Source organism: Triturus cristatus, chromosome 7 (genome assembly GCF_964204655.1).
Source record: "Triturus cristatus chromosome 7, aTriCri1.1, whole genome shotgun sequence".
Lineage (NCBI taxonomy): Eukaryota > Metazoa > Chordata > Amphibia > Caudata > Salamandridae > Triturus > Triturus cristatus.
The window spans coordinates 954,223,552-954,239,622 of NC_140590.1; the positions used below are offsets into that span (position 1 = coordinate 954,223,552).

Consider the following 16,071-nt stretch of genomic DNA (forward strand, 5'->3'; position numbering starts at 1 on the left):
TTAGCCTTAATTCCCTTCTGTTGAACTATTTGAAATAAAGTATCAGAACACGGTGGCTTATAAAGGAAAAGTAAAAGTGGGGGAAGTAACCCTAATTCTCTCCAGTTTAACTATTTAAAGGAAAGTATCAGATAACGGTGGCTTACCAAAGAAAAGCAAGAGTAAAAACATGGCATTTTATGCGACATAAGCCATTTGACAAGAAGTAACTCTACTGAAGGGTAAAGCATACCCGCCTACTCATTTGGCGGGTCTCACCCTATTTTCAATTACATTCGCCCTCCTAAATCGTACCATCCTGCCAAACACTACAATTAGGTCGCCGTTTTTATTTTACAAACCTTCTTCACCCTCAAAAATGCTTTTGTTCTTTCACAACAACTTTGTTAGATGCCTCACCCTCATACGCAAGCCAAAGCGTTGACACGCGTAGCACAGGTGTAGGCTAGTGTTGCATAAATCAAACGAAGATGTATATTCAAGATATACTTTATTTCAGTATAAGCCAACACAAGCTCTGGAGGTGGAGTAGAAGAAACATCCGTTGGGTCTGGTGATCAGCTGTCAACTGTCGATGACAGATGGCAGCTGATGACTTCCCAGCTGATACGGCGTATCAGCTGGGACAACATAGAGCAGAACTAAGGTGTCCACGCAGGGACACAATATGTGAACACAACACATCCTTCCCCTTAGGAAGAAACAAAAAAAGGGGAGGGAGTGGAAAAGATAACCATGGGAAACATGTTCACTCACAAATATAATCTCTTAATTTGGCAGGCGGACCAAGAAGTCTACCAGCCCTGCTAGTTGCTACTGGTATATCATTGTCCAAAACCGGTAGCACTGGCAACTTGCGTCTGACCCTGTCATCCTGGGGACTAGGTATCACAACCTGTCCAGAAGGAGCACCCTCGCCAAGGTCGGCTCTGGATGTAGGATCCATTGGCATATCGCACTCAAAGTCACTGTCATGTGTCCGCTTGAGCCGGGCTGTGTCCACAGGTTCCTGGTCAGATCCACTGGCTGGTTCTTTAGATGTGTAAGTATCTGAATCATCCCAAGGATGTCTAAATGCTGATAGATTGGAAAAGTGCCACACCTTTTGTTGTAGATAGATCCACACACCAGAAATAGACAAGAATAGTAGTTTATTGGGAGCACAGAGAAGCGTTGGCAATCCCACCAGAAATCAGCATACAGTGGTCACACTCCAGAACACAGCTCTGTCACCAAGCATGGCAACATTGGAATCATATGAGTATTCTATACTTAAAGTAACATAGCCCCACACATATAATCAACCAATTCAAGATTACAACATATCCTCCTTCCTTACGTAAAGGTAAAAAAAAAACACATTAAAAAAAAATAAGAACAAAACATAACATTTGATCACAAACTATCACTACCCCCAATCCTTCATTTTACCACATTTACAATGAATCCCCACATACATAATCTTGTAAGTATCTGGGTGGACATCTTAACCTTTCAGGCCTAACCCTATTGGTAATACAGTCACCAGAATCACTGGGTGTAGTTTCAGTAACCCTTCCACTAGCTTCACCATCACTCATGAGAAAATGGGGATTAAAACTTACACCCCCATTACCACCAGCAATCCCAGTAATCCCATCATTCCCATCACCTGTTTTTTTCTTCTTATAAAGTGCCACCCTTCTCAAATTCCAATTTTCCCCATTGTAAAGCGTAACATGTCTACTGTGGACATCTTTCACTTTATACGGTCCACGAAACTTGGTAAATCCAGCACAAATACGTCCCGGTTTCACTTTCACCCAATCATTAGGTTCTATATTTGTCCTAGGCAACAAATCCTTTCCTACCCCTTTAATGTCACCACCAAGGCTAGCTAAACCCAAACACCCTTTCATCCAAGCAGGAACTAATTTAGTACTAACTGTACGCCCCCTCATAACCACAAATGGAATTTTACCCGAAACAGTGTTTTCTGTAGTGCGATACGCCCATACCAAATCATTGACCAACTTTTCCACATCCTCTCTGCTTGCTACAGCCAATTGTATCACCCCTTTTATCATTCGGTTAGCCCTCTCAACCATGCCATTCCCCTGTGGGTTGTACAAAGACGTTTTAACATGCACAATTCCACAGGACTCCAAAAATGAAGTCATCTCAGTTGAAATTAGTTGAGTGCCATTATCAGTGACCAATTTAACAGGAAAACCTTCCTCTCTAAAAACTTCAGATAAGATGTTAATAGTGCTTTTGGTGGTTATTTCTTTGACAAATCTTACAACCAGCCACTTTGATGTGACATCCACCATAACTATCCCAAACTTGAGATTGTACTTCATGTTGGAAAATGGACCTATGAAATCCAAACAAACCGTGTGCCACGGTAATTCGGGATCAACAATTTTACCCAAATTCAATTGGTTACCCACTTTTAATCTTTTCTCACTTTCAAAACACTCTGCACATGACTCGACCCAATCAGAAATTTCCTTGTCCATAGCTGGCCACCAAAAGTGTTCTCTTATCCTCTTCTTTGTAAGCGACTGACCCATGTGACCCTCATGTGCGAGTTTAAATAATACAAACCTCATATCTAACGGAGGAACAATTTTATCTTCCTTCATTATAATGTTAGTCTCACCATCCACGATGGACAAATCTCCAAGAACCTTTAGAAAAGGTCTTACTGCAATGGGGAGAGTACTCTCCCTTCTACCTCCTTTCACTATTAAACCCCTCACTACCTTTAAACTTTCATCTTTGTCCATACTAGCATTCCATTCCTTCTCACCAACAGCACCATTAGTCCAACTTACCATTTCAACCATTGTAGCTACAGCACCCTCACATTGAAAAGACTCCACATTAGATTTGTCCACTTCATCCCAAGGTAAAGGTAACCTTGATAACCCATCTGCCTGGCAATTTCTCCATCCAGCAATATAATCAATCCTATATAAGTACTCTTGTAAACGAGCAGCTAATCTAGCCAGTCTTGCAGAACCTTTATTCGCACCTCCAGGAGACAAAATCTTTACGAGTGGTTTGTGATCCGTCTCCAATGTGAATTGGAAACCCCATAGGTACATTCTAAAATACTCAGCACCCCACGCTGCAGCCAAAGCTTCTTTCTCTATCACTGAGTAATTTCTTTCAGAGCTCGTAAGGGACCTTGAGGCGAAAGCAACCGTTTTCCTATCTGGACCATGAACCTGTGCCAGTACCGCACCGATCCCCACCGCACTAGCATCCACAGTCAAAATTGATCTTAACTTCGTATCAAACGGAGTCAAAATCTCCGCATCACAAATTTCTTTCTTGATTTTTTCAAACGCCAATTGTTGATCAGTGGACCACACATATCTATGTCCTTTTCTCAAAAGAGCTTTAATAACCTCAGTTTTCCCCGCAAAATTATGCACAAATTTTGCATAATATTCAATTAGACCAAGGAATGATCTCAACTGGTCTTTATCTGAAGGAGCCGGAGCTTTCTTTATGGCCTCTAACAAATCTCTCTTTGGCCTAATACCACTAGCTGATAGCGTGTACCCTAAATATTCTACCTCCTCCACCGCAAATTTGCATTTTTCTTTCTTTAAGGTTAAACCTGCACTATCCATTCTTTCTAACACCTCCTTAAGTACCAGATTATGATGCTCCTTTGTGTCTCCAAACACCAGCACATCATCTTGGAAGTATACTACATTCTTTATACCCTTCAGTACTGACCCCATCATCCTCTGAAACACTCCAGCCGCGGATGCCAAGCCAAAAGGCATCCTTGTAAATTGAAATATCCCCTCAGTTGTTATAAACGCTGTCAATGGTTTGGACTCCTCATGCAATTTGATTTGGTGATACGCACTACGTAAATCCAATTTAGAAAAATACTTTCCACCCTTTAATGACAAAATCAATTCATTTATATTAGGCAAGGGAAACGTATCTACCACAATGTTCTGATTTAACGTGCGCAAGTCCACACAGAACCTGTAACTACCGTCAGGTTTGCTCGTGATCACAACCGGTGAAATCCATCTGGATGTTTCAATTTGTTCAATAATACCTTGTTCACTCATCTCGTCAAGCATACGTTTAACCTCCTGTCTAGCAATGATTGGAACCCTTCTCACTCTGTGTTGCATAGGGACCGCATCTGGCTTGAGTATTATTTTATGCACATACCCTTTAAGCTCCCCAATCCCTTCCGAGAACAGGTTCGTCATACCATCAATAATACTTTCCGTTGTGATCTCATCTACTACCATTACCTGTTGTTCCGCCCTGGGATTTAGAATGATATGGAGATCATACTGATGTGCCCAACCTAAAATCGGTGGTCCACTTCGTGCCACATACACTTTACCTTTCACACACCTTCCCTGGAACACAATATCAGTGAGCATGTAACCCTCAATATCTATCCTTTCCCCTTGATATCCTCCTGGATTTATATCTTTGGGAAGTAACGCTACCTCTGGCCAGTTTTCCTTATAAGTTGCTCGAGGGATAATTGTCCAGAAAGACCCCGAATCCACCATTAACTCAGTGTCTTTTCCTTGTATTTGAAATATCGCCTTGGGTCTTATTCTCCTTCCCAATGCCATAGTCAAATCATCCTCTTCAACACACAATATCTTATTTAAGCCTTTATCTACACAAGTCGTCACTACCTTATCATCATTATTTTGTACAACTGCTACCTTCGGTCTACTGTTTGTTTTGCACATTTTGTAGAAATGACCTTTACGTCCGCATTTCTTGCATGTTTTATCAAGAGCATAACATCTCTTATAGTCGGCCATGTGGTATGTACTTCCACACCTTGTGCACATTTTCTCATACGTTTTGTTATACTCTGAATTTCCTTCTGAGTTATTATTATTTCTTTTAGAGGGTAACTTCCCACCAGACTCACTGTTCTTATTATTGCTTACAGCAGCCACCTCCTCTTGTATCACATTCGTCGTACTAGTAGTACTTTCTTTCTTTTCCATTTCTTTCATACATGTCTCTGACTGTTCCACCACCTTAGCTATGTCAATGGCATTACCTAACGTTGGGTTTTTTGCCGCCCATAATCTCTCTTGCATTTTTTTGTTGCAACATTGCACAATAAGTTGGTCTCTAATCATTTCATCCCTCATTGCGCCAAAATGACACTTAAGGGATAACTCACGTAAGCGTGTGACGAACTGGTCAATCGTTTCATCACATCTTTGGGGTTGCGTGTAAAACTTATGCCTACACATTACAATATTCACTTCTTTAGCATACTGCTTCCTTAATCTTTCTTTTGCTTCATTGTAAACATTTGTGATCACTCTACCTTCACCATCTGTTCCCACCGGTAGGAATCTAAAAGCATGCTGTCCTTCTTTCCCCAAAGTGCTTAATAACAATGCTTTTTTCCTTTCTGCATTAAACTCTTTCCCATCTAGTGCTATTATATAATTTTCAAAAATATCGATCCATTCATCCCACTCTATAGGAGGATCACCTGGTTGTTGTAGGAATAATGGTGGTGGCACCACCGTACTTCCTTCCATTGTCTATGGTCTTGTTCGAATGCAACCTCTTATTTAGCTGTTATTTATATATGCTCTCTTTTTTTTTTTTACAACACAAAAAAAAATAAACAAATTATTATATTCGCCTGCAAAGTGAACAATTAAACCAACCACTTCCTATAGCCAGGTACAACTAGAGACATGTTCATACTTCTATTACTTCTATATGCTTGATATTCACTACTGGTGTCCCCACAATTTGCCAAACCTAAAATAAAAAAAAAATTTTTTTCGAAAACGTTTCAGTTACATTAATGTTCCTTTTTGGTACCGTATTGTCAATGTTCGTTGAAGTAATCGTTCCTTTTCCCCAGCGCGTTGATATTTAGTCCCTTCGTGGTATTTTAGTCTCTTCGTGGTGATCGCTTCCGTACGAGACTCCGAGTTCGTTACCTTGGTAACCGACGAGCACGTAGAACAACAAGGACACGTTGCGCGAGTGAGCGTGCTGATGACGATTTCTTCCTTGTTTTTTTTTTTACGTTGTGGCGTGGAGACGTGATGATGTAGATCTCCTGCTGACGCACTACAACCAAGTCGAATCGTCAATGCAAGTCACGGTTCTCTCGAGCAGATGGCATCTTTTGAAATGCTTCACGCGCACTCATCAATGTCAGGATGGCCTCGCGAGGTATACCCCAACGGTACAGTACACGTTCCCTGTATTTCTTTTACAATTTGGACGCTCACCTTGCTCGATTTCTTTCAGTCCGCCAGGGTAGTTTCGATAACGATGTCATAAACGATGTCGGGCATTAAATATTCACAGCCTGCTTTGCCCACCGAATTTTAAATTCTTCTCACGATCGGTTTTCTTCAACGTTGATCGATTTTAGTACATCTTGGTCAATACCAAAATTACTCCATTCCTCACGTTCCTAAGCGCAAATGTGGATTCTGCTTACCAATTGAACCAAAGGTTCACTCTGTGCTCCCTTGACTTTTATCCTTCTTCCCTTGGCAAATTCGTATCAATTCTATCTTCATAGTTCACGGTGTGTCTTCTTGTACGAGGTGTAGCTAAATCGTCGCCATTTGTTGTAGATAGATCCACACACCAGAAATAGACAAGAATAGTAGTTTATTGGGAGCACAGAGAAGCGTTGGCAATCCCACCAGAAATCAGCATACAGTGGTCACACTCCAGAACACAGCTCTGTCACCAAGCATGGCAACATTGGAATCATATGAGTATTCTATACTTAAAGTAACATAGCCCCACACATATAATCAACCAATTCAAGATTACAACACCTTTCCATCACTTAGGGGAGCTGAATTGCAATACACCTCACGGACTCGCAAAGGCGGGGTGTATTTCTCTTGACCTTTAGTGATATGTCCACTCCTTTTCACTTTGACATAGTCACCTTTTTTAAGAACCACTGGTTTGCTTTCATGCGTTTTGTCGTAGTATTCTTTTGCTTTAGTCTGTGACTTCACAAGCTTATCATGGACCAGTTTGGATGACCAGTCAACTTTCTTGGCTGCTTTGATCCAACCCACATTGTCCTTTGACAACGGTGTCCTTCCACGCATGAGTTCAAAAGGACTGTGTCCCGTTGTCTCACATGGGGTGATTCTATAAGCCCAAACTGTCTTTATTGTTTCACACCTCCATGGTAGTCCATTACTATTCACAATTTGTATTATGCCTTTAATTACCCTGTTGAATCTCTCGACAGCCCCATTACCGGCAGGGTGGTAGACAGATGTTGTCTTGTGGTTGATATTGTTTTTCAAAATATAATCTTTGAAAATGACTGATGTAAAATGGGTACCATTGTCACTTATGATTTGTTTTGGTAGTCCTTCACGACAGAAAACACTATCCATAAACTTTACAATATTCAATGCCTCCGGGTTTTTGCTGAATTTTACTTCTGGCCATTTTGAAAAATGATCTATTATGACAAAAAACATACCATTTTTCTTGTCCTTCAGAAATTGGTCCCATTATATCTATACCAATTCTTTTCCAAGGCATGCTTGGGCTGGTTAATGGTTGGAGAGGCGGTCTGAATGTTACCTGTGGTTTGTCTGATGTCATACAAAGTGTACACTCTCTTACTGAACGTTCAATTTCCAGATTGACTCCTGGCCACCAGTACATGTTTTTAACCCTCTCCTTCGTTTTGACTATACCTAAATGTCCTTCATGACACAGTTTAAAAGTTTTCTTCTGATCTTATGAGGAGGTACGAATTTACCATTCCTGAGAAGGAAACCATCCTCATACGACAATTCATTTTTAACCTCCCAAAATGCTTTGAGTTGTTCTTTGAGCTTATTCTTTGTGCACCAGCCTTCTTTTATAAGTTGTATGACTTGCATTATGGTGACGTCATGTTCCTGCTCGATGAACCATTCATCCTTAGATATGCCACTGTCCTGTTCCAAAACGGCTGCTATGGCATTCTCTTCCACCTCGGAAAATGTTTCACTAGTAGGATGACTCACTCTAGTAAGCGAAACTCGGGGCGCCTAGGCATGACCAACGTATCGGTTTTGAACGCATTCGGTTTCTATGGCAATCGTACCACTCCCAGGGAATCCTTACTCAGGAGATGACACTGCCTGCTGCTATTCACGAGAGTGCCGCTCGAGCCCTGCTCTGCTAGGCTGTGAATGCCAGACGTTCCACTGAGGCTAGGCAGCTGGAGTGGGCCGGCCAATCCAGCACTTCTGTATTCAGCCCTTCTGACTAGTACGTGGCGTAAGAGCTCTAGCACTAGCATGATCACAAGTATCATAGATCTCGCGGTGTAGTTCTCGGAATTTGGGCTGTAGGATCTGGCTTCGAGTAGAACTTAGGGAGGAGCAAACTGTCACCAAGGGGGAAAAAAACAGATTTTAGGACGTGCGCGATGATATGACCGTGTTCGCATCATAGTCGGCGTAGCCCAAATTAGTCCTAGTTGTGCTGTGAAGAATCGTTTCTGTCATTTCGGGATACAGCCTGGCAATATCTCAACGCAAGGGTTATGGTTGTGTAGGAAACATGATAGTAAAACATTTAGTAAAATAAAAGTGTTCGGCTTTCTGACTTAAAAATACATTTCTAACCATTGAAAACTACTTTGTAATGCCCTTCGTTGATTTTTGCAAACTATTGTTATCGCAGTATCAATAAAATGTAGGTGTTGACGCATTGGAACTACATGGGACGAAAATGTAATACAGTACTTCTTTTGATTTAGTATAATTAGAGTCTTTTAAAGATGTCCGCCAGATTGTTTTATTGATGACAACATAGTGGATCGTTGTTTATGCCTAGTACGCTCCTAGCGGAGTCCTTCTTCTATGTTCGTGTTCCTGTGGGTCGTGTTTCTAGTCCGACTGGGGAGAGAAGCGCACAGGAAATGCCACGTGTACCTTGTGCGCATGTGCGGAGGGCAGGCCTGCGCCTGGCTGCTGCCGCTGGGGGCTGAGCCTTGGACTTTCCCGTCAGTGCACTGGAACAGGATCAGGCCGAGGCAGGAGTCGGACAATGTCCAGGAGCTAAGGCAGCGGGGCCGCTCACTGCTGCCACCAATCAGCCAGAGTCAATATGTCCAACGCAGAGAGGAGCGGCTACAACAGCCAGAACGGGGGCGCTGCCCCGTCCTACAGTAACGGTGAGTGTTCAGGGAGGGGCCGGATAGGACTGGGTGTTAAGGAAGAACCTAGGGGTATCGAGGCAGGGGCCAGGGTAAGGGATGTTGGAGTTTGGTGAAGGCTGCCGTCGGCCTTGTGTGCTCTGCGCCCGGGAGTTTGGACAGGGCGAGGCACTTAAAAGTCACCTGCGAGGGTAGTGAGGCTGGGAAACCAGGGTGCTGAAAATAGGTTATTAACGACGTGGGTAGAGCCATGGTACCTTGTGTTCTGTTGGGACAACAAACGGTGGGTTGATCAGAAATCTATGTCTTTTTAGAGTATCAACTTGGTGGGTGAAGATGACATGGGGGTGTTTACGAGGGTTTAACACAGTGATATGGTCTGGGTTCATAAACACAGGACTCTGATTTGTTCGCGTGGACAGGGCATTTGGTGACTGATTTAAGGACTGAATATTAGTCGGCCTAGGAACCCAGGTTGAGATTGTCATGTCACTTGGGAGGACGAAGTTGTGGAAGATAGGGAGCCGTACAATATACAGATGTGGACAAGGCCAGGTATGGATGGAGGTGTCGTAGTGCTGAGTGGCGATGGCACGTTGTTCCTCAGGCGTCACGAATGACTAAGAAAAGTTTTAGGAATATTGCCTGAGTAGTTACGTGTATGTCTGTTGTGCCTTATTATGGTGTAGTGGAAGTTGGGTCACTAATTCTATCTTGAGCAGTATTTCTATGAACAATTATGATATGGATGAGATCATTTAGGGCAGAATTCGTGGTAGGTGGGCTCTGTTAGAATATTTTGGCTAGCGGTAGGGGCGTTAACTGTTTTGCTGGGGGAGGGTCTTTGAGCTGGGGGCAGGTTCGGATCAATGCAAGATCTTTTGGATGAGTAGATGGCACCTACCTACTAAGTATTTAGGTTAGGGATTTTAAGGTATCCCTGAACCCTAGATAATTGAGCCGTGTGCCGTTATACAGTGTTATAGAAAAGTAGACCTTATAACTTGGAATCCTTTCCTCGCTACAGCGGTCTCTAGCGTAGTTCTCGTAGGGCAGTACCTGTTCCGGATTTCCAATATATATAAATATATGTTCACTGAAGGATAACCGTGATGCGCCTAATCTGAAAGGCTGTTACTGAACCTTCTTTCGTTGGGACGACCCTCTTGTCAAAGTATCAGTCACTACTGAGTTGATGTGATTTTGGTTTTCAGTGCGTCATTGTACTAGCCTTTCAAATGACGTTTATCTGCCATTAATAAGGCCACTTAGCGCTGGAGGCTGTCTGGAGGATGTATTTTGCATACCTGTAGAGTTGCTCGCGCTTCTTTCTGGAAGGTTGCAGTTTCTCTGCTGTCGAGTATTTATTATCACGTAGTGTTCATTCATGGTAGAATGTGTATGAACATTTATTATGCAGCAATTCTTTTTTCGCTTCCTCTGCTCTTTTCCCTTTTATAACAACGCCATAAAGTCTAAGAACCAGTTAAAAAAAATTATATTGTTTTTAACATTGATTTGCAATTTTCATTCCGAATTAATGCCAGTGGTGTACAACCTGGTGCCAGTTTGTGCCGTTGCTATGAATGAACCAACGTAATTGGCAGTGCATGTGCTAGATGGTGTGTAAGCACAACATTGGTGGACGTTGTTGCCGGTGTGATGTAGCTGTTTGTAGGACCATGCATGTAGCAGACTATTGGTTGTAAGAAGGCTGCAGAGCATGAATGCCCCTTTTCGTGACCATAACCCAGCTCATGCACGATTCCCATCTAGTCTGGAAAATTTTATACCTACTGTCAGGGCTTTGAGTGGGCCGGGTCCTGCCTGTGCTCAGCGCTGTCAGTTCTTAAAAGCAGGTGCTGAGACGGGTCCCTTTCAGGCGCTCCATTTTTGCCATCACCCTCAGGGTGAAAGAAAAACCTCAACTCTGCAACAGTACCACTGCTCAAAGTTATTGATGTAACTTTAGAGATTCGTCTTAGTTCTTTCACAGTCTCATCATTTCAGAACTGAAGCATTTTCAATATTGTATACAGCAAAGCCATAGTTGCTGCTTTTTTCTCTTATACAACTAACAACCATTGACAAAGCCAATAGGCCTGGCTTGTATATATAATGTTACTTGTATCATATATCTGGATGCAATGATAGAAACAGCAAAATACCAGTTGGGCAGCACTCTATGCTAAGCACAGATTTTTAGCTTGTTGGTTTTTAAGGCACACCCTTAATTCCATCAATCAATCAGGGTAATTGTAAGTGTGCTACTCACCCGTAAGGGTCTCAAGTCGCTGAAGGGGTTGGGTCTGCTGATCTGTTTAGCCGAAGAGCCAGATCTTGAGGATCTTCCTGAAGGTGTTCAGGGAGGGGGCGCGCCTAATGTTTACCGGTAGCTTGTTCCAGGTCTTGGCTGCAATGTGAGAGAAGGATCTTCCGCCTGCTCTGGCTCTGTGAATCTGCGGGGTTTCGGCCAGTGCGAGGTTGGAGGATCGGAGGTATCTTTTGGGTACGTGGAAGTTGATCTGTCGTTGAGTTATTTGGGTCCATTGTGGTGTAGGCATTTGTAGGTGTGAGTGAGGATCTTGAAGGTGACTCTCTTCTCCACTGGGAGCCAGTGGAGTCTTCGTAGGTGTTAGCTGATGTGTTCGTGCTTGGGGATGCAGAGGACAAGTCTGGCGGTGGTGTTCTGTATTGTCTGGAGTTTGCGGAGTATGGACTTGTTGATGCCGGCATAGAGTGCGTTTCCATAGTCCAGTCTGTTGGTGATGAGTGCGTGGGTGACCGTCTTCCTTGACTCGGGGGGGATCCATTTGAAGGTCTTGCGGAGGGTGTTAAAGCATCTAGAATTGACGGCGTTGACTGGTTGGTTCATGGGGAGTGATGAGTCGAGTAGGTTTTTGGCATGGTGTGAGGGGGTGGGTGGGCTCCAGAGGGCGGTCGGCCTCCAGTTGTTGTCCCATGCTGAAGGGGTGGTTCCAAGGGCTTCTGTCTTCTCTGCTTTGATTTTCAAACAGCTGTTGGTCATCCAGACTGCAACGTCTTGCATTCATTTCTGGAAGTGGAGTTTGGCGATGGTGGGGTTTTTGGTGAGGGAGAGGATGAGCTGGGTGTCGTAAGCGTAGGATACAATGTTGAGGCTGTGTTGTCGGACGATAGCCGCGATGGGGCCATGTAGCTGAGGGTCGGGCTCAGTGATGACCCCTGAGGGACTCGGCAGGTGATTTTCGTGGGATCGGAAAGGAAGATTGGCAGTCTGATCCTTTTGCTTCTTCCGGTGAGGATTGATCGGATCCAGTCCAGGGCTGTTACCTGAATGCCGGCGTTGTGTAGTCTGGTGACTAGTGTGCGGTCGGAAACGGTGTCGAAGGCCGCTGATAGGTCGAGTATGATGGGGGCTACGGAGTGGCCTTGATCCAGGAGGGTGCGGGTGTCATCTGTGGCAGCAAGTAGGGCGGTCTCGGTGCTGTGGTTGCCTCGGAATCCGGATTTGGACGGGTTGAGGATGGCGTTCATTGATGAATCGTGTCAGTTCCCTGTTGACTGTTTTCTCTGCAACTTTGGCTGCGAAGGGGAGGAGTGAGATGGGCCAGTAGTACTTTAGGTTGGTGGGGTCAGCTGTGGGCTTCTTGAGCAGGGATCTGACTTCTGCGCGCTTCCAGTCGTCTGGGAAGGTGCCAGTTTTCAAGGTGGTGTTGATGGTGCGTTGTAGTTCAGGTGCGATGGCTGCAGCGATTCTGTGGTAGATGTGAGGAGGGCAGGGGTCAACCATGCCCCTTTGAGAGCCCCCGCCTCCCCCAGTTTTTTAATCCCACTTAAAGCGCTGCCTACTGTTACACTGACAATCCTTGGTGAACCCTTTTGGCCAATCCATCTGTTGCACTATTTTAGCTCTTGGTCGTCCTGTTTTATGGTGCTCTGATGAGGAAATAGAAGAGTTGCTATGGCCACTCTCAGTGTGCTAGTTACACAAGTCTATTGCTATTGTAGAGGGCCGAAAATAAGGACGTACAACGTAACACTGGAAGTTCCTAGAAATGCATTGGTGGTCACTTAAGGTAATTGAGCACTGAAAGTTAAGTGACCCACATAAATTAAGTGGTCCACTTATGCTGGAAAAAACGGTTGGCTGTTTTAACATGAAGAGAAGTGAGGCTTGGGATAATGATGTCCCAAGATTAATAGACAGTAATGTACGTGATTGGCTTGTGTTTTGGTGCACAAACTAATTTGGAATTGTGGTGTTAGCTGCAAATTTTGAGAGCAGTACCTCCATGATACGATGGCGAATGATCAGTTAATTGTGATGTTATTGAACAAAGCTTTTTCTCTTCGTGCTTTGCACCACTGTGCCCATTCGGACATTGACTCTGCCACTTCCTTATATTTTACCTGTTATTTTCATAGTTAGCTTCCCTCTACAGTCATGATGTTCACCATACTCTTTGAATTGGATTTAATCTGTAAATTCCTGCTCTTTGGGCCACTCTTTTATTTACCATACAGCCACTTTCCTTCTTTTTCAGACTATCCAGTTCCCAAAGTCAGTCTCCTTACTGTTTGAATGAGCAATTTGGGAGCTTTAGTTGCCATTTTGTCTTGGTGGCAGACAAGCAGAGAAGTAAAGTGGCCATACAGGTTATATGTAAGCCTGAATTATGGTTTATAGCTGAGTTTTTACACTTCATGGCTGCATCTTCCATAGCGAGTGTGCTTGATTAGGCCTGAGTATTTTGATGAGTATCCAGTTACGTGGATAAATGGGGAGTCTCAATGGGGACAGTTGTGATTCAGGATATCGGTATGCCTTTCTACAATAAGGGGTGACTGTACTGATATTTTGACCAAGGTAAGGTTCGTATTAAGGGAGTAATTAAGGTTAGCAAAAATATTCTGTAAAGCCTTGACCCTATACTTTTATTAATTTTGGTTTGTATAGTAAATATTCAACTATAAATAATCTAAGTCAGTGGTTCCCAACCTTTTGACTCATGAGGACTTCCACTGAGTCCCTACTGGAAGCCGGGGACCCCCAAGTAAAAAATACACAAACAAGTACACACCAGACAAATATTTGAATTGCTAAAGATTTTACTATTATATATTGGAAAAAATATGCGAAAAACAATTTATGGAAGGTTGGTGCTGCATCTCGGTGACTAACTTTTCGATGCTTGGTTTGATTTCGTGGTACAAGGCTCCTGCTGCTACCAGGAACCAAAGCATCTCTCTCCAGCAGGTACATTAATCACCAGAGTTATCTTGACACTTAAATTGTTGCCCGAAAACTGCTGGTTATACAAGGAACTTTGCAGTGCTTTTAAAACTGCTGCCTTCGGACCCCCTGGGAATGTGTCATAGACCCCTGGTGGTCTGTGGACCACTGTTTGGAACCTGCTGGCATAGAATATATAAAAACGCACCAGCACCAAAAGACATTTTATATAGGACTCTATCAGTTGTACTAATCAACCCATACAAAGCTATCATAAAATTGTCCATATATTGTTAGAGAGTTGTCATACTGACTTGGCACAGAATCAAGCAGCAAAGCAGTGCAGCAGTAATCCTAATGAGAAGTAGGTTGTAGCAATTTGAGTTCGTGAAAAGGAACGGAACGTGAGCAGCCTTAAAGTTCAAGATGCCCACCCTCTAGCACACCTTCACACATCTTCCAAATCGTTAATGATTATTAAAATTTAGACGGAGGCCACCATATTGGACAAGTCATCCATACATATATATGAAGCACAGTCACAAATAAATTGTGCCAAACCATCAACACTCCCCAGCATAATAATACATCTTGAATAAGAAGAATAAATGCTTTCTTGAGGCAATGTCAACATTTGGGGTGAGTCTGTCTACTCTGACTCCCAGGAGGTGGACAGATCACTTGCCAGTTTAGTTCTCGTTACCCAAACACCATCCTCTCCTCGACATAATCCATCACTCTTAGTGTCTGGTTTAGAGGAGGAGGGCAGGGTTTCTTGTAAGCCCAGTCCTATTGTACTAATAAACAACACTCTACCACATGACCATTCACGTGTAGGACCTCATATTGGGACTAGTTTGGAGGATTTTGCTAATTTAACCTCTGCTCACCAAACTGCCTCCTGGTCCCTTTATTATGGCCTATGATATAGTTTTTATGCAAGAAACGTGAGAGTGTAAGGATATTGTATTTGACGGGTTTATGTTTTTTAGCTTGCCCGCCACTCCGTCTATAGTGGGTAGGGCTAAGGAGGGTTTGGCTGCCTGGTTTAAAGTGGAAATTGCGGGCATGATTGTTCAGCTATATCAGGATCAGGGGGAGGCGTAGGCTTTTTGTCTTTCTTGGAATTATACTTTTAAGTTGTACCTGGTAAATTTTTATAATATTAATTTCACATCTAAAGGCTATTTCCAAGGGCTTTTTGTGCTGATGGACATGCTTGCGGGGAGAGAGGCTCGAATGGATCGTCCTTTTAAGTTGTTGGTCGTGGGGGATTTTAACGCAAAATTGGGACTTTCATTACCCCTTTCCCCAGCCACCTTTGAACCAATCCCCTATGAGCCAGACCAAAATGTGATGGACGCTAGTGGACGGGTTTTATCTACCCATTTGCTAGAAAGAGGTATGGTCAATAAGGCGCCCGAAACGACTGAGCATTATATGCTTACCTTTATAGTACGAGGTACAGGACGCACCATCGACTATATATTTGTCTCCTGGAGTATGTTTTCCCTCATTAAGGTTTGTGAGGTTCTTATCCAGCCATATAGTGATCACAATCCTATCTCCGCTAAGATAGTGTTGCCTTATAGGGGACAGAAGCCTAAGGCTCTATCTATCCAGGCATTATCCACCAAGGATGCTGGGTGGTTTGGCGTACAGCGAATATGAATAGCACTAT

At 43.4% G+C, this 16,071-nt stretch overlaps 1 protein-coding gene and 1 long non-coding RNA gene across 2 annotated transcripts in view; one reads left to right on the plus strand and one right to left on the minus strand.

Moving 5' to 3' along the window:
- Positions 1 to 475: 475 nt before the first annotated feature.
- On the minus strand, positions 476 to 8,409 carry LOC146810914 (uncharacterized). Its single transcript, XR_014966646.1, has 2 exons — positions 6,831 to 8,409; positions 476 to 1,102 (listed from the first exon to the last, which is right to left on the minus strand). It is a non-coding gene; the product is annotated as an uncharacterized LOC146810914 (long non-coding RNA).
- Positions 8,410 to 8,931: 522 nt separating this feature from the next.
- Positions 8,932 to 16,071, plus strand: part of SEC24A (SEC24 homolog A, COPII component) — a 595,056-nt gene continuing 587,916 nt past the window's right edge. The window contains exon 1 of the mRNA XM_085617984.1: positions 8,932 to 9,193. Within this exon, the coding sequence (XP_085474110.1) occupies positions 9,127 to 9,193 (67 nt within the window). The 5' untranslated portion in view covers positions 8,932 to 9,126. The remainder of the gene's footprint in view (positions 9,194 to 16,071) is intronic.